This window comes from Aristolochia californica, unplaced genomic scaffold (assembly GCF_029961685.1).
Source record: "Aristolochia californica isolate CCGP_79_NKW_82.1479 unplaced genomic scaffold, dmAriCali1.0.hap1 SCAF_15, whole genome shotgun sequence".
In the NCBI taxonomy this organism is placed as follows: Eukaryota; Viridiplantae; Streptophyta; class Magnoliopsida; order Piperales; family Aristolochiaceae; genus Aristolochia; species Aristolochia californica.
Genome location: NW_027181826.1, coordinates 20,615,220 through 20,641,495, shown reverse-complemented (window position 1 = coordinate 20,641,495; position 26,276 = coordinate 20,615,220). Strand labels below are relative to the sequence as shown.

The 26,276-nt window shown below is 37.7% G+C and overlaps 4 protein-coding genes across 5 annotated transcripts; 1 reads left to right on the top strand and 3 right to left on the bottom strand.

Moving 5' to 3' along the window:
* Window positions 1-972: 972 nt before the first annotated feature.
* On the bottom strand, window positions 973-5,357 carry LOC137951366 (LRR receptor-like serine/threonine-protein kinase RPK2). Its single transcript, XM_068797980.1, has one exon. It carries the CDS (start codon window positions 4,917-4,919, stop codon window positions 1,527-1,529), a length of 3,393 nt encoding a protein of 1,130 aa, XP_068654081.1. The 5' UTR covers window positions 4,920-5,357; the 3' UTR covers window positions 973-1,526.
* A 428-nt stretch (window positions 5,358-5,785) lies between these two features.
* On the bottom strand, window positions 5,786-10,092 carry LOC137951367 (replication protein A 70 kDa DNA-binding subunit B). Its single transcript, XM_068797981.1, has 12 exons — window positions 9,917-10,092; window positions 9,226-9,372; window positions 8,984-9,136; window positions 8,042-8,219; window positions 7,662-7,932; window positions 7,470-7,572; window positions 7,202-7,326; window positions 7,037-7,115; window positions 6,817-6,961; window positions 6,542-6,702; window positions 6,347-6,467; window positions 5,786-6,265 (listed from the first exon to the last, which is right to left on the bottom strand). Exons 1-12 carry the CDS (start codon window positions 10,051-10,053, stop codon window positions 6,068-6,070), a joined length of 1,818 nt encoding a protein of 605 aa, XP_068654082.1. The 5' UTR covers window positions 10,054-10,092; the 3' UTR covers window positions 5,786-6,067.
* A 3,242-nt stretch (window positions 10,093-13,334) lies between these two features.
* Window positions 13,335-20,595, top strand: LOC137951865 (DExH-box ATP-dependent RNA helicase DExH9). The gene is made up of 14 exons (XM_068798823.1): window positions 13,335-13,795; window positions 15,016-15,219; window positions 15,316-15,534; window positions 15,638-15,979; window positions 16,594-16,698; window positions 16,880-16,990; window positions 17,174-17,424; window positions 17,788-17,911; window positions 18,109-18,391; window positions 18,625-18,779; window positions 19,215-19,364; window positions 19,517-19,749; window positions 19,876-20,140; window positions 20,215-20,595. The coding sequence occupies exons 1-14, from the start codon at window positions 13,535-13,537 to the stop codon at window positions 20,491-20,493; spliced, it is 2,982 nt and encodes a 993-aa protein (XP_068654924.1). The 5' UTR covers window positions 13,335-13,534; the 3' UTR covers window positions 20,494-20,595.
* A 19-nt stretch (window positions 20,596-20,614) lies between these two features.
* LOC137951866 (uncharacterized) lies at window positions 20,615-21,386 on the bottom strand. 2 transcript variants are annotated; one of them, XM_068798824.1, is made up of 3 exons: window positions 21,138-21,386; window positions 20,997-21,063; window positions 20,615-20,887 (listed from the first exon to the last, which is right to left on the bottom strand). In XM_068798824.1, exons 1-3 carry the CDS (start codon window positions 21,323-21,325, stop codon window positions 20,873-20,875), a joined length of 270 nt encoding a protein of 89 aa, XP_068654925.1. In that variant the 5' UTR covers window positions 21,326-21,386; the 3' UTR covers window positions 20,615-20,872. The 2 variants fall into 2 exon arrangements, with proteins under 2 accessions (XP_068654925.1, XP_068654926.1); XM_068798825.1 differs by having other exon boundaries at window positions 20,616-20,884.
* Between the last annotated feature and the right edge of the window lie 4,890 nt (window positions 21,387-26,276).

Below are 26,276 nucleotides of genomic sequence, written 5' to 3'. Positions count from 1 at the left end.
CTACAGACCCACAAGATAACTTCGCTGGGTCGAAAGTTGTCTCCAGTGTTTTTCAAAGCACATGCAACAACATGTCAAAATCTGCCTCAAACCAGAGAGGTAGATTCAAACCAGAGAGGTAGACATCCTAAATCTTGCACAAATGTATCAGGGCCTACCGCCAAAGATCTGCTTTCCGAAATACTGACCCAACACATTTTTTTAAAGTCTGAATCTCATAGAAACAACATTATAAGTGGGATGTGGCACAAAAAAAGAAAAAAGAAAATCACTTTAAAAGGAAAAACAAAAAGACCTACACATGCAGAAGATAAAAGGAATTATATCAAATGCTAACTAAGACTCCATTGAACTGGTCAAGAATATTAAATAAGTATAATACCGGCTGATACCTCATTAGCTGCTCCATAACCACCCATCTAGAACACAAAAATTTGTGACTTAACAAACAGTTCTTCAATGGAAACTTTATTGACAGTCGATTACACTGTTGTTTATAAGATACTTTCCAATCAAAAACCAAGTATTTCCTTTCATTTTCAATCAAACAGTAAAATCATCCAAAGCTTGATTGCGGTAGAAAGACATTAAGTGTAAACAGAATGATTCAGCAAGTCTGCGCTTCTTTGGAATTCAAACATTCTACCACACATGATCCACCATCTCGCATCACCTGGGAATAGGAATAGAGGATTTCGCAACCACTACAATCCAAATGCAGTCTGAATCCCTAATACAAAAAAAAAATTAAGGAAAAAGTTCAAAGTGCACCCACCGAGAAAAGAAACTTTTGAGTCGATCAGCTAAGAGATCTGTCTCTTTCATTTTCTTTATTCTCCTTTTTCTGTACTTCCATTGTTTGGGAGGATAAGGAGGCCTCCACAGTTGAGTGAAAATAATGCTAATGCACTTCAATCTCCAGTGGTGAAGTGCATCCTTTTTTAATCCAAAATATCACTGAAACTGCTCCCAATGAAAAGTAAGCTAAAGCACAAAGTGGTTGATTAAAGGACAAACCCCACCTAGTCTCTTTTGCCGGAACAAAACTGTGATTGTGACCAAAACCATGCATCAGTGGAAATAATCACTTTTCTCAAGTCTGACTACCATAATTTGACAGATCAAGTAATACCTGGCATGAAAAATAGAAGTGCACCTATTACATGTTGTGGAAAACGAGATGATTTCCTTGAGCAATGACCAATAATCAACCCCGAAACTCTATGCAAACATCTGTATTTTATTTACTCTAAAAGGAATATGAAAGACATGAAGGGGAAAAAGAAAAGAGAAAGATGATATCAACAAAATTCTGCATTGATATACATCTGCACTCTTCTGCAGGCAGAATCAGTAATAGCCCTCACAGAAAATGGGAGAAACAGTGATTGTATATTACAACAGAATAACTACATCTCAGAACCAAATCCGAGGGGAAGCCCAAAAAATTGGACAAGCATGAATTACATCTCTACCTTACCTCCTACATTTTGAATGAGTTAATCATTGGACAGAATTGTTATTAGCTAGCATGTTGGGGGTTGCAGTTGTTTCAACCGTTGAACAACTTGCTTCATTGTGGGTCTAATCGAGAGAGAATCAACAGTACACATGACAGCCAAGTGCAGCGTCTCAACCATATCATCGTGTGGACCCACGTCCCACAGTCCTGCAGTGAAAACCTCACGGGCACGACCCTGTCGGAGAAGCATGCACGCCCATGCAACAATATTAAACCCATTCCCATATGAGGAGAATGAAGGATCTAAAGCCTTCATATCCGAGATCAATTCCAGAAGAACCACACCATAACTGTACACATCGGCTTTGTCAGAAACCCGACAGGTCATAGCATACTCTGGTGCCACATACCCAAAAGTCCCAGCCACACCCGTAGTAGCATGGGTTTCAGAGGTGCCTAAAAGCCTTGCCAACCCAAAATCTGACAAATAGGCATTGAACTCATTATCCAATAAGATATTACTAGGTTTAACATCACGATGGAGAACACGTGGAACACACTGGTCATGTAAGTAAGCCAGGGCACGAGCTACATCTAATGCAATCTTATGAAGCATCCTCCAGTCTACAGGTCGCTTTGACCTTTCATGGATAAAATTTTCCAAATTACCACCAGGAAGATAATTATAAATTAGAAACATTTCAGTCTCACTCGCATGGAAACCGATCAGGGTCACTAGATTCTGATGACGCATTCTTCCAAGGGTTTTGATTTCTGCCTGGAACTGCTGAACCCCCTGAAAACGCCCAACCGAGAGCCTCTTTATTGCCACCAACACTCCAGGTGAGATCTCAGCTTTGTAGGTGGCTCCAAAGCCTCCACTTCCAATACAGTTGCTTGCATTAAAACTACCCGTAGCCCGCATGACAATCTCAAAAGTCAGTGGTACTCCTACGTCAGTGAAAAGTGTCACCTCTCTCCTGCTTGATCCCTGGACTGCAGGTCTGGGAATGCATCTTCTTGTGTATAAAAACAGAAGCACCAGAGCAATAAGAACAGACACAATAGCTGATGCAGATGTTATTGATGCAATCTCAATGGAATTGAACCCACGCTTTTTGGATACACTTGTGGATGGAGCAAAGGCATTTTGTTGAGATGTCTCACTCTGCCCACGCAGATTTGAAGCTGGAACAGAGAGCCTATACCCATCACAACGAAGTAATGGATTCCCAACAAGACTGCTGCAGTTCAAAGAAATAGCATTCGATGGTAAAGGTCCAGACAGATTATTGAAGGATGCATTGAATACAGATAGTGACGTCACATTTGCAAATGAACGAGGTATTGCACCAGAGAACCTATTGTGGTCAAGTAGGAGAACAGACAGGTTTTTCAAATTAACCAAATTTCCCGGGATCCCACCAGATAGGTAATTTGAAGAAAGCTCCAGTACCTCTAGAGATGGTAACTGACTCAAGCTAGGTGGTATAGCACCACTAAGATTGTTACCGGCCAATGCAAGATGCTGCAAACCCTTCAACCGACTGAAGCTTTCTGGAATTGGACCAGACAATTGATTCCTGCTCATATCAAGACTGACAAGAGAAACCAAATCACCAAAATTCTGGGGTATTGGACCAGTAATTTGATTTCCTGAAACATCCAGAAGCTTAATAGATTTGCATTTTGCAGCAATCTCTAATGGAACTTTACCTGAGAGTCTGTTGTCACTTAAATTAGCAATCAACCCATTCAAGTCGTCACACTTTTCAAATAAATATCCAGGAATTTCCCCCACAAGATTGTTCCCATTCACTAGAAAAGCATACACGGTCTTCTTTCCTAATCTTTCAGGAGCAATTGCCAGTGGTGGCACAGGACCTGAGAAATTGTTCTCTCCAAAATTATGAAAAATTGCAAGATTACCTTCTGAACTGAAAGAGGGTAATGACACTCCAATTTTCACACTATTCCAAAGAAACAGAGAATATGCAGCAGATAAATCCTCAGGTAGCTCAAGTGAAACATCAGAGGAACGAGGAGATAGGCATCTGTCATAAACAAATTTCGGTATTGAGCCAGATAACAGATTTCCACTCACATCGAACATGCTCATGCAAGGAACAGGAAGTCTCACATTTAACCCTCCCTCCAACTTGTTTGAGTTCAAATCAAGATATTGCAGATTCCTGCACGGCTGAAACGTCTTTGGTATTTGACCAGCGAAATAATTGTGCCCGAGGTTAACCATTTCCAAGCTCTCACAAGAACCCCATTCAGCTGGAATTTGACCTTCCAAACTAGCCCTTGGAACCCACAATATTTTGAGCTTTGGGAGCGCCGTAATATTAACAGGAATGCCACCTTGGAAATAATTGTAATCATCATTAGCACCAGTTGATGACCATTGTAACGAGTTCCCAGCAGGTAAAGGATCAAACATATTTGAGAGAATGAGGACCGATAATTCGACACAGTTTCCGAGCTCAGGTGCGACAGGCCCACTAAGGCTGTTCCTTGACAGGTCTAACACTTGAAGCTTCTGAAGACGACCAAGATCTGGAGGGATTACATCGTCCAGCATGTTGGAAAAGAGGCGCAAAGTAAGCAAGCCCACACAGTTTCCCAAACTACCAGGGATTTTACCATTCAGAAAGTTCCCCGACAGATCAAGATGCTCAAGGCTCTTACAGTTTAGTCCAATTGCCTCGGGGATCGACTGAGTAAACTGATTAAGAGACAAATAGAGCTCTCGCAGCTCAGAAAATTTTCCAAGAAATGCGGGAATGCTCCCGTTAAACTGATTACCGGCCAAGTTCAAGCTCTCCAATTTGACACAGTTAACGAGTGAGGCAGAAAGCTCTCCATCCATCTTATTAAAACCTAGATTAAGCAACTTGAGACTCCTCAGACCACCGAATTCCGCAGGCAACACTCCCGTAAGTGAATTCCCTTCGAGATCAAGAACTTCTAACCTCTCCATACCCCAAATTTCTTGCGGGATACCAGCGCCAAAGCCATGAAACGGCAGAGACAAAACCCTCAGCTCGGTAAATTTACCAATCAACAGCGGTACCTGTCCCCCCAATTTCCCATTCACACTCGCGCAACCTCTCCTAATTCCCTGTTTAGCGAAAAGAAACCCTTTAAGCTCCGAACAAGAGAAAGCATTCGAATTACTTCCACCTCCAGCAGAACCACCAACGATGTTGAGCGCGGAAACCCTAGAATTCGAATCACAGGATACCCCAATCCAAGAACAGTGGTTCTCACTCTCCACCCTCCACCCGGACAGCAAACCCGAAGGGTCAGGGAACGCGGACTTGAGCTGAAGCAGCAGTGACTTTTCGGTATCATCGGCGCCAAAGGAAGGGAAGACCAACAGATGAAAAATGAGAACTAAAAAACGGGTCACATAGAGCCAACGACACCTAGTCGTCGACGAGACGAACATGCTTGAGGAAATCGGAACGGCAGCAGCCGCAAATCTTCACAAACCCCGGTCGTCCAACCCGAAATCACAGGCCTCCAAACCCCGAGCCCACACCGGAGCTCGATAAGTCACAGAGAGCAATAGGACTAAAAAAGAAGAAGAACATAGAAAAATTGAGTGTTGGAAACCCTAACCCTAGCTCTACTGAGAGAAGGAAGGGGAGAGACGGAACGGGCAAAGAAGAGAGACGGAGAAGAAACCAGCTCTCCTTGGGAAGACGCGCTTTTCTTCTTCTTTCTCTTTCCTACACCTTTTCTCATTTCCACAGCCTTTTTCTCTTTCTCTCTCTAGCTATCCTCTCTTCCCTCTTTCTCTCTCTCTAGCTTTCCTGTGTGCGCTCTTTCTCTCTAGTCTCGAATGTGCGGGACCCACCCACAGCCCCTCCCTCTCCTCTCCAGTCTTCAGTCTCTGGCAGCCGCCGCTGTGACCGAACCCGACCATTTCAAATCCGAAATCCTGCCCAGCCATTTCTCCACGCGGCCACACATAAACTTCCCACGTGTCCCTGTCCCCACTCCCACGCAAATTCACGGCTCTCATTCGTATCAAAGACTACAGATGCGATCGACGCCATCGATTCATCTTCGAAAGGTAATATTCGATAACGTCTTTATTATTTTAATTAGAGAAGGTGTCGTTAATTTAAATAATAATCAATTAATTTAATTAGAATATAAAAATTAAAAAGAAAAAAAGGAGAGGGAAACGATTAACGAAAACGTGGGCCGCGGGTTGGTATGGGGCGAGTCAGGGGAATTATTTGTGGAGACCACATCGGCATTCGGCGGTCCGCGAACAGCTCAAATGGATATGCTGGAGATCTATGCTTAACATAAAATTAGTAATAATTTAATAATTAATTATAATATTTAAAAAAGAGACGGTTTACCGTCCACCGTTCTCATTCTTGAGAGCAAATAGCCTGGATAACAAACTGCAAAAACTGTATTATATTACATAACAGAAAAACTGCAGAAATACACCTTCATTCAACCAGAGCAAGAAGGCATTGAAAAGAAGAGCAAATAATACATGAATGAGATCCTGATTCTAACCCAGCTTAACAGAAATCTAGACTGTAAGAGCTGCTGCTGCTACTATTTGGTTAATCAAGAAATTGTCACCTTCGAAATCTCTTCCAACAGATATCTTGATTCAGCTGACCAATCAACAGGTCCTATTGCTCTTAATGTGATTCTTTGCCTTTTCTCATTATTGTACTCATGCTGAGCAACGCTTACACGAAACAGATGAGGAACCCACTTCGCTTCTTTAAGCTTTTGCTGGAACAACTTCCCATCCTCAGTCTGGTAAGGAAGAGAGAAAACAATCAGCACACTATAGAAGCTAAAATCTAAGTGTTGCACTAAGTAGAGAGAGCAGATCACCTCTGATTTCATTCTCTCAAGCTCATCTGCAGTGCAACCAATGATTTTCTCAGCCTGCTCATTGAAGACAGAAACCCATGCCTCACCAGTTGGGTCTGATATCTTTACAACCAATATATATCTGCAAGAAAGGGAACACTGTTTAGAACAACTGAATTTAATTTCCAAGGGAACTACAGTTTCTCTGATTTCTACCTCAGGCTGCTCTCTGCATCGTTCTTCTGGCATCCTTCACACCAATACCCAGATCCAAGGGCTTCAGTAACTTTCTTGTTACAAAGTTTACAAGCACGGTACCACATTTTCTGGTCAGGCTTGATGAAGCTTACATAAGCCTTTAAACTGAAAAATGCAGGCTGCAAAAGGAAGCTAATTTTAGAGATTCTTTAAAAAAAAAAAGAGCAGACAAAATGCCTTGAAGTCCAAGTTGGAAAAGGAGAAAAAATCCAAACTGACATCAAATTGCATACCTTCTCTTCACCTAAGGAAGGGCTACTAGTGATGTGAGAGATGGACACGCGATCAGAATAGAAGGATCTTGCGCCACTCTTTGTCACAGAATTTATGCCAGATCCAACAGCCTCCATCAAAGTCCCTTTACCCTCAGATTCATACCTGAAAAATAAGAACTAGGTAAGAAAAACTAAGGCATACTTGGCTTCCTTCTACAAGAAATGTATTGGCAGATACCAGGATCTAAGCTTCTTCGCTTCAGGTATTTCTGGATTTATCTGCACGGTGCTTCTGCTTAAAGTAGACAAAGATACTCCTGTAGAAGAAAATCTCATATTAGAAAATGAGTAGAAAACAAGCCTCGGCCATCCAGTGAAGAGCATTACTTTGTAAACAGGTTACCTTGAAAATCTCCTACTTTAAGAGACTTAATAGCCACAATAGGAGCACTTTCAACCATATCTAGTAACCCCTGTCCTACAGTAGTTGCAAGATCATTCCACAGAGACACCACAACAGTCTTTCCTCTGCACTTGATTTATAAATTTTTAGTTAGTAAGAATGTCAATGAGATAGCAAGCGTTTGTCTACTACAGTCATCCAATACTAATAGCATGAAACCAGTTTAGAATCAAGACAATAAATTCCTATTATTAAAGCAAAAACTTACGAGTCGTCTGCAACAGTGATATCACGCTTTGGAATAGTTTCATTGTTGATCTTCCTTCGTATACTCGTTGTAGGTGAGACATTCTGGAGAACTCCAATAATATCTACAAGTAACCAGTAGACAATGCATAAGCATCATACACACTGAGAAAATGTATTCCATTCAAGTGGCAGGTTTTGAAATAAATCTTACCCACAAATTCCCGCCCATTAACGTATGATCCCAAGTCCTCAATTTGTATAAAATTAAATTTAGTTTCTGGAACAAAGACTCCTTCACCAACCACCTCTTCAACTTCAGAATTTTCATTTAAATTCATCTCATAATCATTTTGGACAGTTTTGAACTGCTTGTTGGCCACACGAAGAGAGCCTTTGGAGATGTAATACATCTTTCCTAGTTCAAATTTTGGGTAGAATTTAGTAGCGGCATTGTTGAACATGGTCGCCTGTATCTGGGTACCCTGCATCAAAATAAAATGACTTAAGAAATGAAACACCAGAAGAAAAAAAATGCCAGCAATAACCATACAATACGACTAAGAAACAGCAGCGATTATCAGGTTCACTTACATCTTCATCTGTCAATTCCACATTGAAGACGTGACCTTCCCCTTTTGCATTCTTGTAAGTACGCAGGTTACCCTTATTGGTGAGGCAAACCTTAATGGTCCAACTGCCTTGATAAGGGTTTAAGGAGACAAGTGGGTGAACTCTTCTTGTCAAGGCCATTCGTGCAGCAGGAGCAGAACTGAAAGTTTTTATACAAGAGAACTGGTAAGGAGAAGCTCCAAAAGTTTTTATACAAGAGAAAACTGAAAAACAGGCCCAAGCTATTTTCGCATACAAAAACGTCCAACCATGGATAAGAAATAGAATTTTTTAACTCTTAATCAATCAAATCGAAAAGCAGCAGTGTGAATAGTGACGAGTTAATGTCCAAAAGGCATTCAATACAAGAATTTCAACTGCATAACTATTGTTGTCTCAAAAGTACAAGAATTTCAATCACTGATCGTTCAGAAACCTGCAAATTTCGATGCGCAATATTCAATCCATACCCGATAAGATCATGCATCAGGCAAAATAACATTATCTAATGCAAATTTATACATGATCTATCACATAATGTAATAGTTATGGGCCATGTTCAGAGTACCATCACCCTTATGTACAAAATAATAATAATAATAATAATAATAATAATAATAATAATAATTAAAATTAAAAAAAAAAAAAAACAAACAAACAAACTTTCCGAGACGTAGAAAAGCAAAAGAGACAAGAAAAAAACCGACAATGTTCTGGCACATCTGTAAAATAAAAAGCCTTTCTTGTATTGCATAACACAGCATCGAATGAAATAAAACAAAACGCGTTTCTGTCTGATCGATTATATCATTCAGCATGCTTAAAGCAGACATAAGAAATTGGAGTCCAAGCAAACACATTTAGTTGGTTGTAGTTAAAGCCGAATTCTGAACAGAAAGGGGAGAGAAAAGCACGAAAACTCACTTGCCATGTTGTTCGTGCACAATCTGAGCAGCAGATTTTGCAAATACTTCTTGTTTTGGCTTCAAAATTATTCCTGACTCATTTTTAACTTCAGACACTATCTCCGTCTCTAGTGCGGGAGAAACCACCTCACACTTTGTGATAATTAGAGCTCTGCGACAGCCAAAACGAAATCAAGTCAGTCATAAAACACATGAAGAAGCTAACAAACATTTTTAGCGGCATTTTGGATTTGAAATTACTTTTCAGTCTGGTTTGGGATGGCATTGCAGGTGTAATCAAGGATTCGGATAAGCCCAAGATTTTGAAATTTTCCGGCATGGATTTCAGATGAAAAGTTGGTTGGAAGCATCGCCTTCAGCTTTCTCTGCCCATCGCTGGCCAAAAATCTGCAGGTACAACAACGTGAGACTAGCTTCGAGAGAACGAAAGAAGGAAATAAAGAAGATTCAACACGAAATCGAAAGAGATACTAACTCGTAGAGCAAAAAGTACTGACTTTCGCAAATTAACGATCTGATACAAATTTATTCGAGCAAGCAGGTTCAAACAGTAGGACTCGAATACTGAATGAAGATCAGATACACAGCAGACAGCACAGCAACATATATTGCCAAACAGAAGAAAAAAAAGATCAAAGATTTTGGAAAAAAAAAAAGGAGAAACCAAAAGGTAGATCTAAAGATGCAACATTCTAAAATACAAAAACAACGACTATTTGTCGCCCAAGTAAACAGATAATGCCTCCGTCTAACAAATCGATGCGGACTGACAAAATAAACTAAACAAATAATGGGGAAAAACATTTATTACGAAAACACGGGGACATTCAAAAACAGCTTCTGATCGAATCCGTGGAAATCAAAATAAGAAAGGCTAAGACAAGCATTCAACGGTAAAGAAATAAAGAGAACGAAAAGACGGAACACTAACGTGAAACGGGTGGTACTGTTCCCTATAGGCTTAAGATCCACGACTTGAACGACAATGTCCGGAGTTTCCTTGGACGAATCCGGCGACGGGTTCGAGAGAAAAGAAGAGATCGCTCCACGAGTCACTGATTTCGCCATTTTTTGCTTTTTGCGCTTTGCGGAGCAGAAGAGGAAGAAACGGACGGCTGTTCAGTGAAGAAAGTGGGACGGGCGTAACGAGCTCCTTTTCTAATACGCAATTTGGCGGGATCTTCCAATTTCGGGCTTTCGCGGCATTTTTGGTTTTTCCGCTGCACGTTTTCAATCTTCCGCGCCAAATGTTTCTGATTTCCCAATGGCAGGTAATAGCCCCTCAAACCAAATCGGGTTGCGTTGAACCGAACCGGTTCACGAATAATTCAAACTTGGTTTGGCACCAGCTTGATTCAATTTGAATAAACTTGAGACCGGGTTTAGGGTTCGTTTAAGTAAACGAGCCGAACTCGAATGAGCGGTAGTTTGGTATGTGAGCCTCACTAGCTGTCTCATTTACTTGAACCAATGGGATCCGAGAGGGCCAATTTATTCAAGGAGTTCAACTTTGGGTCTTTTGTTTCGTTTTGAGTTTCGAAGTAATATAATTTTGATTTCATTTAACGTTATTATCTACCCATATGCAAATTATGAAATTTTTTCAACTTTAATATTTGCAATTTTACATCTTTCCTTAAACTTTTGTGTCTGCAAATTTCTTTGTCACTTTAGCCGATTTTAGCGTTGAAAACTGAAGTCACAAAATTGACAGGTATCAACCTTACCCATTTTATCTCTAACCACTATGATTTCTCTACTCTTTTTAACTTGTCTCTTTGAACAAAGCTTGGTTTGATAGATTAAACCAGTGAGTCAAAAGAGAAACACATTTTTTATCAAAAACTTTACTTTGAATCGGCTAAGGGGAGTCCTATCATAATTCGAAAATTACCCTTTCTCATCTGTCAATTTAATCATAAATAATTTCCTCAAATTTGGTTTGACCCAACAAGCGGAGCGGACCGTGCTAGTGCGTTTGCTCCAACATTATGCACTCCCATGGCTTCATTCTTCATGCATGCTAGTATTTATTGTAAATTGTTGATCTTCAAGCTGCTTGTAAGCCTATTTGTAGTTTTCCCCGCATGATACAAGCACATCGCTCATCTTCCACTCACTGTAACATGCAAGCTAGGGAGGTCTACATTTGATCGCATCATGATAATTATCGTCTTTATAGCTAGTCGTTGATTCATTATTATCGAGTAAGATTTCAAACTTCTTTTATTTTTATTTTTTCAATAATTGTTATTTGTTCTATGTTATGCTAACCTTCCTTTATTAATTGTATTGTTTTGTTTACTTGTGAACTAATATGTATCTACTGGTATATTCCATAGCAAAATCGTTGATTATCAGATGATTTGCTATATGGGGAGAAAAATAGATTTTCCTCTTTGTAAAATAGTCTTGTTGTATGACTATTTGATTAAGGTTTTGGTTTCTATGTAGGAAGGATTTAACTTGTTTTGGAAATCACGGAATAGAATAGACTAACTACAAACAAATTTTATGCAGTACAAATTTGTAAAAACATAAGAATGTAGGTTTGATAAATTTGTAAAAACACAAGAATGGTTTGACAGATCCGTCACGATGCTCGTGTACGATCTTATCTAAAGGTTATGCACAATTATAAGTAATTTTTATGTTCAATTTATTTGACATGTATTTTATGCAAAGTTTTAAATGTAGGTTAGAGCTCGAATCCAGTTTGAGCTCGAGTGCTCAAACTAGGTTAAAATATGTGGGTTCAATTATAATTTTAGGCCTAAGGCTAAACTCGAGTTCAAAGTATTCAAATCAAGCCGAATAAATGCAAGTTCGAGCTTGGCTCAACCCGATGCCAACCCTACCTACCATTACTCAACTACGAGGAGGAGAGATATCTATTTACACATTAGACAGAGTAGAGATGAGCATGCATTGGGTTTGATCAAGGGTTTACCAAAACCTGACCTAAAGTTGAAAATGGTTGGTTGGACAAATTTATGGATGATTCCTCAAAAATATCCTTTTTTCTCTCTGTATATAAGTTGAATGGTCTCTTTTGGTAATGCATTGTTTTCTTATTTTATTTTGAAGCCTTCTTCGTCCTTCAACAGAAATTCAGTAGTTTGTGCGAACGAATCATAACAACAAAAATTATCTCTCCTTATAATCTAAACGATTTGCTCCATTGCGTATAGATAGATGACACAAATACCAATTGTTGTACCAGATGATCTTCTAGTCATTTGGATGTTAGCCAAGGCAGTTGTTTCCCATGAGCTTCCACATTTTCCTATAGCTTAAACATTCAAACAATTGTTGCTAGACTATTTAGACGACAAGTTATCTTGTAGTTTTTTCATAGGGCGTTTGGATGCTTATTGGCTAATCAAGCAATTGAGCTACCATCATATTATCTTATCAAATAGTTGTAATTCACAATAATACAATAAATTATAGTCTGATACCATCATAGACAAAATCAAGAACATATTATACTGCATAAAGTAGAATATAATAACATACAAACTAGACTATTTCACAGTCTCATGCGTTACAACTTTTCGATAACATAATACTTTGGTAGTACATGACATATTATTCTGTTACACTGTAGCATAATTATAATTTTGTAACTTAACATACTTGTAGCATATAATTTTGTAGCATATTATTCTTTTAAACCTACAGTGAGTACAATGTGGTTCAATGTCGTTACTTTGTTATCTAGGTGCATAACCTATTATTTCATAACAAATGACACAGACTAGAACGAGACCAATCAAAATCAAATTTTTTATTGTATATTATCGTTGTTCCGTTTTATGTTATAGTTTTTAATACCCTATAGGATGTAAAATTTTCAATAAAAACTCTTTATTCACCATGATTATAAACAGGGTTACAAGGTGTATTTATACATAAATTAACTAACAGAAAAAAATTATTTTTGACACTCGGAGATCCGTCGGTTCTGGTGATGGAAGCATATGGAAGCTTGGTCTGTAGTCTTCTGTTACTGTGCCATATAGTTCACATAGGATAGTGCCAAATTAGAATTTACCTTAATCTTATGAATATGCTTAATGGTGCATAACATAATATTTAATTGTAAAGGCGATGGTTGAGGGGTGAAGGTGAAGGTTTAGGGTTAAGAGTTATAAAATTGAAACCATAGGTAATTTTCATCCCAAAGTTTACAAATCATAAAATTGGCATATTTGATGGCATCGATTAGCCTATGATCTGTTAATTTTCCATTAGGTTTGGAAGATTAATGAGGAGCCCACATCTGAGTCAATAGCAGTCGCTGGATAGCGAGTCTGTCTTCTTCTCCTTGGTTCACCAGAAACGGCCGTTAATGACTCGTTAGGGTTTTAGGGTAACGGGAAGAGGTTTTTTCTGATAACAAGTTTCGTGTTCTAGGATTCTATTATACCTGTTCCCGGCAACAATTGTTGTCTTAATTATTAATAATTATTATTTCTACTCTGTCGACGATTTCTGTAAGGTTCGTCTCTGCAATTGCTTGTCGTTCATCTATCACCTCCTGCTCATGGGGTCTCTGAAGCGGAAAGCTGTAGAAGACCCTTCCGGAGAGTCTTCACCTCCGGAGAAGTTGCAGAAAGAGAACGGCTCTGCTCGTTCCGATGAGCCGGTAGCTTGTCTGCATGAAGTCTCCTACCCGGAAGGTTATGCTTCTCGACCCAAGCCCCCTAAGAAGGAGCACTCTAAACCAGCTAAAGAGTTCGAGTTCACGCTTGACCCTTTTCAGTCTGAAGCTATTAAGTGCCTCGATAATGGGGAATCCGTCTTGGTAAGCATTTTGTTCATGTTAATTGTGCTTGTGATGACTTTGTTTCTGTTAATTTGTTGTTCCTTTTTTAATATGGCAATGAGTTTTTTCTTCCGAGGTAGGTTCTACGTACATGACTTAAGAAACAACCGAAAATTGTGATTTATCAACGTTGAGTCGGCAAAGGGAGTGTTTATGAGTGTATGACTAATTAAGGAGCACAAGGAGAAGAATCGAGAAACATTAAGAAGATAATTAAGACTAAGAGCAAAAGATAAAGGGCATAACTTTTATATAATAAGTTCTCTCACTTCTTGAGAGGGGCTAAAAGAGTTGTGGAAAGGAGGGTGTATTTTCCTTTCCTATCTCGAAGATTATTATTTGTTTTGTACTAGATAGCACAGAAGAATAAGGTGGCCAAGAAGAAGTTGAAGATAAATCAACATGATTGGAGAAGCTAGTCCTGCAGTTCCTTTCCTGCACATGGTCCTTGACATTTTGTGCTTTGGGAGAGCACGCTTGATCAAACTAAGTCTCAGAGCTCTTCTGCAATACAATAGTTTATTACCGTCTAGAGAGTAAACTGGAGCAAATCAGGCATTATCAGAGTGAATACCTGGCCTGATTTTTTAGCTGATTTGATGTCTGCCTGGATACAATACAGAAGAAAGCACACCTGTTCAATTCTTGGGGCTTCCTCTTTCTAAGAAAACTCTTCTCTTTGAATAAAACCATTTGCTTCATTTAGAAAAAACAAATAAAAGAGCATTAAATAAGGATATTGTCAACAGAAGAAAAAAGAAAAGAAAAGAGTAACGTATGATGCAGTTAGTGTCTTAGAGCTTAATATTCTATCTTCTAATTAATTTTTATACAAAAGTTGGCCATATAAAATTGTTGATATAAAGGGCTCAGTATCACCATCCTGTAAAACCAATATTCTTATGATTCTTTTTCAGGTGATTACTGGATTTCCAAACTTTAAGATGTTGTGATGTTGAGATTATCCTGACACTTAATAACATTTACAAGTAGGATCCAATAGAGAGTTGACATACTGATCAATACCACATGTGTCTGATGCATTTGTGATACACATGCATGGGTAACTTCGACTGGGTATTTTTATGTCCTAAATGTATATTTCTACCTTGTTCCTAAATTTTTTCTTCAAAAAAAATAAAGTTCCCTAAATTTTATTTAACATTTGACCCAATTTTCCATTGGTTGATTTGCTTTAGGTATCGGCACATACTTCAGCAGGAAAAACTGTTGTAGCATCTTATGCAATTGCAATGTCATTGAGAGATAATCAGCGAGTTATTTACACCTCTCCAATCAAGGCCCTTAGCAATCAGAAATATAGAGAGTTCAAAGAAACATTTGCTTCAGATGTTGGTTTGATGACTGGAGATGTAACCATTGATCCTAATGCTTCTTGCTTGGTAGGATCGATATTGGTTTCATTTTGGCTTTTCTTTATTTTAGATATAAATAGATCCAATGACAATATAGTTGCTGATGGTTTAGTTAATTTCCAGGTTATGACCACTGAAATTTGGCGTAGTATGCTATACAAAGGATCTGAAATTTTGCGGGAGGTTGCTTGGGTTATTTTTGATGAGGTGCATTACATGCGTGACAGGGAAAGAGGTGTAGTTTGGGAAGAAAGTATTGTCATGGCCCCAAAGAATTCACGCTTTGTCTTCCTCTCAGCAACTGTGCCTAATGCCAAAGAGTTTGCTGATTGGGTTGCAAAGGTTTCATACTCTCTTTATTGACCTCTTTATCTTTTCTCATGGTCAGGTAATTATCCTTGTTTCTAGATACATTTAAGAGCCATTATATTTCTATGCTATACAGGTCCATCAGCAGCCATGCCACATTGTCTATACTGATTATAGGCCTACACCCCTTCAACACTATGTTTTTCCATCTGGAGGGAGTGGCTTATACTTGGTGGTAGATGAAAATGGAAAATTTCGTGAGGAGAGCTTCCACAAAGCAGTGAATGCCCTTAATCCAACTGGTGAAGGGGAAAACAGGAAACGGGAGAATGGGAAGTGGCAGAAAGGATTGATGTCTGGCAAAGGTGGTGAAGACAGTGACATATTCAAAATGGTTAAAATGATAATTCAGCGCCAGTATGATCCAGTAATACTTTTCACCTTTAGCAAAAGAGAATGTGAGTTTCTAGCTATGCAGGTATGATCTCTCTCTTTCTCTCTCTCTCTTCCTCTCCCTCCCTTTCTCTCTTTGCCTGTCTCTCTCTCTTACACACATGCAGGCGGCACGCAGGATACCATACCATATTAAGCTTTTCATATTTTGTACATTATAGTTATAAAAACTCTTGTAGCTTCCATTCTAGAAAGACACTTGTATTTTTTCTTCTTGTTTATAGTTGAAGCTACTTCTGCATCGCACAAAATGTCGTTATAATACAAATCTATCTCATTTTATAGCCAGCAGTTCCTCATGTACTTCGTTTGAGTATTTAGTTAAAAAAATAAATTCATTTGAGTAGTTTCAGGAAACGTTTCATCTCCACTTTATTTTTTTTGAAAAGTTATAAACCGTGGTAGTTAGAGCCTCACTGCATTGAGAATCTTGTGAACCTTCTTGAGTCTTGTTCATATCATGGACGTGCAACCGAAATAGTAGGTGCATTACCCAAAACTTACTTTAGAAGCATTACTTGAGAACTTATATGAAACCAAAGTGAAGTCTTGCACAGTGCCTTTTGATGGATCTTCATTCTAGGTTTGACTTGAGTGCAGAATTTTATTGATTTATAATGTTTTTCTCATCAACCGCAGATTGCAAAGATGGATCTGAGTGATGATGTTGAGAAAGAAAATATTGAGAAAATCTTCTGGAGTGCATTGGATTTGCTATCAGAAGATGACAAAAAGCTGCCTCAGGTAAGATGCTATTCCTCTTCATTCTCTTACTTTATGTACGTGCCAATTGACTGCTTTACTGAATTTATACGCAAAATATCTCTCATTTCATTCTGTGATTTTGCAGCTCATGTTGTGATCTTCTTAGCTATTGAGTTCTCTTCTATAAATGCATCACATGTTATTATTTGATAACATCCAGGTTTCAAACATGTTACCACTGTTAAAGCGTGGAATAGGTGTTCATCATTCGGGTCTACTTCCCATCTTGAAGGAAGTGATTGAGATTCTCTTTCAAGAAGGTCTAATAAAGGTAGTGTATCTATAGTGCTTGTTTCTATACTGTGTTATTTCAAGTTGTTGTGTTGAGTAAATGTTGTTGTTTTCTTCTTATTATTTGTATATTCTTTGTGTTTTGTCCCTTCTCCTGTGCTGCTAATTATAAAATGCTCTTTGCACTTATCCTCTTTTAACTTTACCTATGTTTTTTGTATAGTGTCTTTTCGCCACAGAAACCTTCAGCATAGGTCTCAACATGCCTGCGAGAACTGTAGTTTTTACAAATGTTAGGAAGTTTGATGGAGATAAGTTCAGATGGGTCTCAAGTGGAGAGTACATTCAAATGAGTGGGCGTGCTGGTCGTCGAGGTATTGATGCTCGTGGTATTTGCATTCTTATGATGGATGAGAAGATGGAACCTGCTACTGCTAAAATGATACTCAAGGGAGGTGCAGATAGTTTAAACAGGTAAGTCAAACTGTAATCCTGTGCTGTAATCCTGTGAAACATTGGGTAATTCTTGTGGAAGTTGAACTAATCAAAGTTGGTCTTTTTTTTTTTTCTGATTTACTTAAGCTTAGTTTCATCAGATGGGTGATTTAAAAATCTAATCAGTAACCTTTCATGCTAATTGATGTTGCATATATATATTTTTTTTTGGAACAGTGAGAGAAAGTTTCTATTTTGGCATTAGTGTTTGGTAGATAATACTCGCACTGTGATCATATTTTTGCATTCTTGCTTGATTGGATGATATCTTTATATATGGATTGTCTCTATATTGTCCGAGTTTTGAGTCTGCGGATTCTCATACTTTTTCCTTACATCTAGTGCTTTCCACCTGAGCTACAACATGTTGCTGAATCAATTGCGCTGTGAAGATGGTGATCCAGAGAATTTGCTCAGGCATTCATTCTATCAATTTCAGTCAGATCGTGCCCTTCCCAATCTAGAAGTGCGTTTTTCAAAACTTTTTTCTTGTCATAATTTTTCTTTTGAATCATTGGTTTTGTGTTCAGTTTGGCAATTTGACATGCACAGACATTTTAATGCATGACATTCTTTTGTATTCATAAATGCCAATGCTGAGACCTGTAAGAAATATTCTGGAGTTTGTTTCTGAATCAAAGGGTTGCCCTGATTCTTTTACAGAGACAAGCAAGGGATCTACAACAAGAAAGAGATTCAATTGTGCTTGAAGATGAAGAGATCCTTCTGGATAAGTATGACCTCATACAGCAATACAAAAGTTTGAAGAAGGATGTTCGAGATATTATCCTTTCTCCAAGGTATTGTTTACCATTTCTGCAGCCTGGACGACTTGTCTGTATACAATGCAGAAGTGGTAACGACAATATCCCATCTTTCTCCATTGAGGACAAGATTACTTGGGGAGTCATAATCAATTTTGAAAGGGTGAAAGGCCTTGGTGAAGGTAATTAATGGCAAACATCTTCTTGAATTTGTAATCAAGAATTAATTAGAATTTACCTTTCTTAAACTTACAGCTGTTCTTGAAAAAAGCCTCAAACTCATATTTCTAAGAATATGAATGACATGGTGAACTTTAGGCATTTTAGGCATTTCTGTGTAAGTTTTATTTGGCTTCTTCCTGTTAAATGTCAGCTCTGGACAGATTTGATTCTTTTATTTTAATGCTTTGTTCAGATAATGCAAGTAAAAAACCAGAGGATGCAAAATATACGGTAGACGTCCTTACCAGATGTGAGGTGAATAAGGATAAAGCTGCAAAAAAGATGATTACCATTGTTTCTTTAACTGATCCTGGGGAGCCTGTTGTCCTTTCTTTGCCTATTTCTCAGGTGAATCTCTTCGGTAATTATTACTGATAGTATTAGAGACTCTGTTTGAGATCATTAAGTGCACAGTTTGAATAATTTCTTGTTAGGTGCATTGGACATCCTTTTTGTTTTCTTCCTTGGAAGTAAAATATTAGTTTTATGTAATATTAATAAAACTGTTATGGTTTCAAGAAGTAGCATAAATCTTAAGTTTTATTGGTTTGCCAAAGACTGCAAAGACCCTGTTGATTTTAGCTTCTCCTTCCTTCCTGAGAGTAGTTAATTGTGGTCTCTAGATGTCTGCTTATGGCTCCATTTTTATAATGTCTATCATCTTTGCTCTTAATATTCTCAAGTCATATATTGTCCTGATAATTAGAGTCAAACATAAAAAGAATGCGAGTGTTTTTCTGTTTTGACTCTTGTGGGTTAGTGAATTTGATTTTTTGGAAACAGATTGATAGCTTAAGCAGTGTCCGTCTGATAATCCCAAAGGATCTTTTGCCTCTGGAAGCTCGAGAAAATACTCTGAAGAAGGTATCTGAAGTTCTTAAGAGATTCGGCAAAGACGGGATTCCTCTTTTGGATCCCGAAGAGGATATGAAAGTAAGTTCGAGATAAGTAACTCTATTAAACCCATTTGGTCTCTCCCTATCTTTTTTATTTTTTGTTTGGGGTGGGGGGAGACAAGACCCTTTCTTGAGAAAGAAAGTCTTTTAAGTCTTTCCATATGGCGTACTTGATGCATTCATTTTCAGGTTCAAAGCAATTCATATAAGAAAGCTGTGCGTAGAATAGAGGCACTGGAGAGCCGGTTTGACAAGGATGAATTAGTGAACTCTTCTCTTATTCAACAAAAGCTCAGGGTATTACACTCGAAGAAAGAGTTGACTGCTAAGATCAAGTCTATCAAAAAGGTTATGAAGTCTTCAACAGCATTGGCTTTCAAAGATGAACTGAAGGCACGCAAGCGTGTTCTGCGGCGACTAGCGTAATCCTTCCAAACATTCCTAATTCAATTGAAACCACTAAAGCCCTTCTGAGTCGCCGGTTTCAACTGACCTGCTTCAGGAAAGGCCTTACGACCCAAACTGATTAATTTCTGACTTGGTTGCAGATACGTTACTGGTGATGATGTCGTTGAGTTGAAAGGGAAAGTTGCATGTGAGCTCAGTAGTGCCGATGAATTAACCCTGACTGAGCTAATGTTCAGTGGGGTTCTGAAGGATGTATCCGTGGAGGAGATGTTAGCTCTTCTCTCATGCTTGGTGTGGCAAGAGAAGCTCCAAGATGCACAGAAACCCCGGGAGGAGTTTGACTTCCTCTTCACTCAGTTACAAGACACGGCAAGACGAGTAGCTAAGGTTCAGGTCGAGTGCAAGGTATGTGGAAAACCAAATCTTCCCTGTATAATCTCTATTCTGAGAGGAGTTTTGATATCTTCTGATATCTCCAGGTACAATTGGATGTGGAAAATTTTGTCAGTTCGTTCCGGCCGGACATTATGGAAGCTATTTATGCTTGGGCGAAAGGATGCAAATTCCATGAGATCATGGAAATGACTCCGGTCTTCGAGGGCAGCTTGATCAGGGCAATTAGAAGATTAGAAGAAGTTCTTCAGCAATTGATTATGGCCACAAAATCCATAGGAGAAACCCAACTGGAAGCAAAATTCGAGGAGGGTGTTAAAAAGATCAAGCGTGACATCGTATTTGCCGCATCTCTGTACCATTAATTTTAATTTTAATTTTTTTACTTTTTTTGTTCGAAAATGTTTTATTAGACAAAAGAGAGAATCTGGGAAAGAAAGAATGAATGATTTCCTTTTTCCAGTTCATCTTCTCCGTAAATTGATAATCCGTCTGTAAATTACTGCTTCATCTGGAGGTTTAAACAATTTGAGTTAAATTTGAACTTGTTTGACAAAAAAATAACTTTTTAACCATTAAAATCCATATTATTTCACTCACTAGACAAAGTGATCAAGACAGAGGAGACTCTTCTCAGAAGCGACTGATCAAGCCTGAAACAGATCGACGCCGTGAAATTTTAAAACATCTATCTATATCGATCCAGCATGTCGAACTTTGACCGTTAATTCTTTGATTGTCACTCTATATTTGCTCCTGCTGGGAGAAATTGGAAGGAGGAAAAGTGATGCCAATCAGTAAGAAGTTCTATCGACTCACAAGAAAGAAAGGAAATGGAGTTTTTTCCGGGAGCAAGCATCGCACTCACTTTCCTGTTCCTGGCAAGAACGCGTTTAGAGACGGGGGAAATGAGGCGATCCGTCGGGCTCATGTATCTGCAGAGACGGACATTCGTTACAGGAATTAAAAATAAAATCAGACAAAATCGAAGAAAAGATCGAATCCTCACCTCTCAGGGAAGTCGAAAGCTTTCGGAACTTTAACAGGCTCCGGGCCGCTGTTCTTCGTGCCATCATCTACCGGTAATTGAATTTTCTTACTCCTCTTCACAGACCGGGGTGGTGTCTTCTTAATTGAAGAATCAGAACCGGGTGGAACGCTTTGGTCCAGAGCTTGCTCTCTATTATCAATCTCCATTACAACAATGAAAAAAACAGTTCCTTAAGCGCAGATATGCAGAGTTCCGTGGCTGGGAGAGGATGAAGACACTTTAAGAGATAATTTATGAATACTACTCAGAACAGATTAAATAATAAGGGATTGGAGAGAGGAAGAGAGAGATGACCGTTGGAAGCGGAAGAAAACGGTCCATTTTGAGTAGCTGGATTCTTCGGCTTAACCGCCTAAAGGATTTGAATTACTCTCTTCTGCCATTGAATTAGAGACGCAACCATTGACCTCTGACTCTACTTTAAAAAAACAAAAGTATATCTCTGATTGCTGTCCATCAAAACTGGCTGCGGTCAACGACGCTTTAGCATCCAGTCGGAGGCTTCTGACTTGTTTTCTAGTGTAAGAAGGCTGACTGTACACATTTCGGAGTAGTCTATCTCCGGCCATTAATGCAGAGTATCTCCTGCCACTGCGGAACACACCACCTTATTCAATCCATTAACACACGACTCGCAAAGATATTCCAATCCCCGATTTCTCTGATTCGTTTCTTTCTACTGCAGGCCAGCAGGTCCACCCACCCATTCCTGCCTTCGCCGATCGTCGCCATCGTTGATGGCGGTGGTGGCAGTTGGTGGAAGTAAAAGAAACCGAAAAAACCAGGAAATATATTTTTGCGTGTGTGACTAATGATGAGGCAAAAGTCGTGGAAGAAGGTGGTTTTAAGACCCAGCATCTGTATTGAAACGTAGTGTGGACGATATAACAACACCAATACTATAAACTTCACCTTCCGACATCTTTATCTTTACTCCGATGCAGCTTTTATGCTAGACGATTCGGCTTTGATAATCTCGCTTTCTTTCTTTTCTTGTTGCCTTTGTCTCGTCCCCGCATCTCCTCCTACATATAAGACGGCGAGAACAGCTGACGAAAGTCTCAACCTGCACGACATCGCCGAGCATCGTCTCCACTTACCTCACGCAACGGCGGTGGACGCAGCTGTGGAGAGATGAGAGTAGGAGACGATGAAACTAAAATAAAACAGCAAGTAAAATAATTAAAATTAAATTAAAATAGATAAATAATTAAGAATAGAAATAGAAAAATAAAATAAAAAATAATGCAGAAAATAGAATAGAAATATTAGTGTTTAATGAATAAGATAAAATTATTTAAATAAATCACAAATAAATATTTTAAAATTAATAGCAATAAAAACAAAAAGATAGAAATATTTAATAAAATAAAATAAGAAATAAAAATTAACTACTAAAATACTGAAGCATGTATATAACGACTATATTTTGAAAGTGTAGTAAAAAGTGAAAGTGAAAGTGAAAGTATTTTTTTTTCTGTTTGTGTCAGTGTGCACAATGAAAAATATAGAGAGGGAGATGAGCAACGCAAGAGGGGAGGCGAGCAATTATTTTTATAATTTTTTTAAATTATAAAATATCTTAAATCGATAATGAAACGTGTTAAAATGATTAGAAGAAGATTTTTTAATTAATTAATATACGATTTTTATATTTTATTATTATAAATAGAAGGTAATAAAATATGTACCAACAATTTTTTTTTTGAAAACTAAAATATTTTTTTATAATATATATTTGAATTATAAAATAACTTAAATCGATAATATAAAGTGTTAATTACATTAGAAAAGATTTTTTAAATAATTAATACAAAATTTAATATTATATTACAATAAATAGAAGGTAATGAAATGAGTACCAAAAAATAAGATTTAAAAAACAAAAACAAAATAAATAATTTTTAAAATTTTAAAATATCTAATATCGATAATAAAAAAGTGTTAAATAGGTAAGAATATAATTTTTTAATTAATTAAAATACTAATTTTATTTTTTTGTAAAAGAATGTAATAAAACATGTACCGACATATGAGATTTTTTTAAACATTATTTTCGAAAAATATTGCATCAAACTAAAAAAAATTCTTAAATCGATAATGTAAGGTATTAATTACATTAGTTTTTTTTTAAAATAATTAATAAATAATTTTTATTATATCAAATATAAGGTAATGAAACATATAAGGTTTTTTAAACAAGAAATAAATGTTTTTAAAATTAAAAAAGAACTTAAAATATATAATGAAAGGAAAATGGGAGAAAAAAGTATGGTGACGTGTTGGACAAGTGGCTAATGATAGGGCGATTTGTGAGGACATAGTTTGCAGTAAGCGGTCAAAGCTGACGTGTTGATTTGGACTATCTACTTGTAGTGGATGGTCAAAGTTTTTTTTTTAATTGGCTATTTTTGTTAATATTTGTTTAAAGAACGGGTAATTTAGTAAAATTCTGAACGTTAGTTTCTCTTCAATTGACTAGTGTGTGTGGCATTGATCTTTGGTTCAAAGGCTCCTCCTCCCTTCCTACTTTCCGATGAGAAAAACTCATTCGATCCGCCAGCTTGGAAAAAGGGTCATAGCAAGAAAAACAAGGAAATTGGTGTCATTATTTTCTTGAAAAGCTTTTTGTCACATTTACTAATGAAAATCAATTTTGTCAAAAAACGTCTTTATAATTTTAAACGAATTTTTTTTCACTAGTAAAGAGAGTAATTTCCGTGTAAATAATATTTTTTGCCAAAAAACTTGTTCCTGCTACCATTTTTCACTCTCGATGAACTTGTTTCTATGCAAGAATGAACTTTCTATTGCATAATACACTGAGCGTATGTCAACTTCTTTTTTGAGAAAATTAATTTTCGATGAATTTTGAATTTTGTCATAGATGTTGACTTTGTTAGCATTATTTATACCATCAAATATGCTATTAAAAATATATATATGCATATACAGAACTTTCCATTATTTTTTTTATAACAAAAAATTGTGATTATAGAATATATGAATGTAGAATAATATTATCGTATTTATCATTGATCAGGTATACAATATTTATAAAATTACTACAGAGACAATAGGTGATTACAACTCTACAATTTGAATATGTCTTTGTTTCAATCACATATTATCTTTATCTCTATCATGCCCCTGCAAAATGGAGCGCTAAGAGGAAAATTTCATCTTGATCTTAAAAAAGAAGAAGCGTGTTCTCAGAAATGGTTTGAAGAGAGCAGCGACACTGGAGGTGGCTGGGGTGGACGGAATAACATCGTCCGGAGAAAGAGCAGCGACACTGGAGGTGGGTGGTGCAGACGGAATCGCATAATCCAGAGGAAAAACATTGGCATGGGAGGCGGGTGGTGCAAACGGAATCACATCGTTCGATGGAAGGGCAATTACTGGGGCAGACAAAATTGCATCGTCTAGTGGAAGAGCAACGGTTAGAGTGGAAGGGAAACGACTGGGGTGGACAAAATCGCATCATCCGATGGAAGAGAAGCGGCTGGGGTGAACGTAATCGCATCGTCCGGTGAAGAGATGTGGAAGAACAATGGCATTGGTAGTAGCTGAAGTGGACAAAATCGCGTCTTTCATTATATATCGCACATGTGAAACTTGCATGTGTGAAATTCACGTTCGAGCTCGCACACTGTGCATGTACGTGAGCTGGACGACGCGTCCAAGGGGAAAGTGGTGAAGGTCAGTAGGCGACAGGTCTCACTCTTTGAGACGACGCAAGTGGGGAGGAGTTTGGTGCAGCGCCGGCCAGGGTAGTTGCCGACAGGTGGTCGGTAGGTGGTAGGCGAGAGTGGTGAAGGTCGATGGTGACGGTGGAGGTGCGGCTCGATGGTGACATTGGCGAAGGTAGATGAAGGAAAGTTCTGTGCGGCGTCAGGCGACGGGTCTGGCTCGGGGATTTCTGTTGGAAATCAGTGTCGGGAACAATGAAGGAAGAAGAAGGGTTCTACGTTGGCATCGGCGAGACAGAACAACAGGTGAAGGGTGAGAACCACGTGAGTGATGATGGTGGCGGTAGGCTGCAGCGGGGGAGAGTAATCATACTAGAGATGACAGTGGTAAATAGAACGCAACGGCGACAACGAGCGACTGATCGAAAGCTCTGATACCATGTAGAATATAGGAATGTAGAATAATATTGCCTTAATTATCATTGATTAGCTGTACAATATTTATAGAATTACAACTTAGACAGTAGGTGATTACAACTCTTACAATTTGAGTCTGTCTCTATTTCAATCACTTGTGATCTTTATCATTATCTTTTTCTTTATCTCTATTAGTGACATGTTTTAAATTCTGCTAAATAATGTGCAAATTTTTGGCATAATTTATTCTATTAATGATTGTTTCCTATATTTTTTTAGCAGAGTTTCAACTTTTCTTATCTTTCCTTCATTTATTGTATTGAATATATTGTGATGAGGGATCGGTGCAAAACTGCAATTGTATAGTATCAAAATTTTATAGTAAAGTCATGAGAAGAGTATCGTCCTCAGGGATTGATAACTTACTTTTGACAAATACCGAAATTATACTAATCTAATTTTATCTAGAGAAGTCAGTAAGATTTTTGTAATTGCAATTCAAAATAAAAACAATTCATAGAAAAATATGTAAAGGGAAAGAAAAATTATGTTTGAAGATCAAATTAATGGGAAAGAAAACTTCTAGGAAATCAATTTCGCCTAATTCCTCACTATGCTTTACTCATCTAACTAATTTAATTTAAATCTTTCTGTTTATTAGCAAATCTCTAATTCATCAAAGGCCTCTTTCGATAGTCAATTGGAAATTATTCTTGTTCATCATTTTACACAAGAGTATGCAAATTAATAAAGCAAGAAAGCAATAAGACTAATGATTTAAATACTACATAAGGTCATACAAGTCTTTCAATCTCTATTTTTACCTATGCCGAAATATTCAAGATCTATCCTATAATTCCCTCTTTCGATAGCAAATCATAAGATTAAAATCATCTAATTAATGGCCAGTTAACTAGAACCAATAAGCTCGAAATAAATCAGATAAAAAAAGAAAGAATTACGTTAATTTAGCATAGAAAATCAAGCA

Bases quoted from the DNA above. Each gene is read 5' to 3' on its own strand.
- LOC137951366 (XM_068797980.1), bottom strand. From the start codon at position 4,919: ATGTTCGTCTCGTCGACGACTAGGTGTCGTTGGCTCTATGTGACCCGT.
- LOC137951367 (XM_068797981.1), bottom strand. From the start codon at position 10,053: ATGGCGAAATCAGTGACTCGTGGAGCGATCTCTTCTTTTCTCTCGAAC. The intron at 7,116-7,201 runs GTAACCTGTTTA...TTTCTTCTACAG, and splicing joins TAAAGTAGGAGATTTTCAAG to GAGTATCTTTGTCTACTTTA. The intron at 6,962-7,036 runs GTATCTGCCAAT...CTTATTTTTCAG, and splicing joins GCGAAGAAGCTTAGATCCTG to GTATGAATCTGAGGGTAAAG.
- LOC137951865 (XM_068798823.1), top strand. From the start codon at position 13,535: ATGGGGTCTCTGAAGCGGAAAGCTGTAGAAGACCCTTCCGGAGAGTCT. The intron at 15,980-16,593 runs GTATGATCTCTC...CATCAACCGCAG, and splicing joins GTGAGTTTCTAGCTATGCAG to ATTGCAAAGATGGATCTGAG. The intron at 17,425-17,787 runs GTAAGTCAAACT...CCTTACATCTAG, and splicing joins GGTGCAGATAGTTTAAACAG to TGCTTTCCACCTGAGCTACA.
- LOC137951866 (XM_068798824.1), bottom strand. From the start codon at position 21,325: ATGGAGATTGATAATAGAGAGCAAGCTCTGGACCAAAGCGTTCCACCC. The intron at 21,064-21,137 runs GTGAGGATTCGA...CCGTCTCTGCAG, and splicing joins GCTTTCGACTTCCCTGAGAG to ATACATGAGCCCGACGGATC.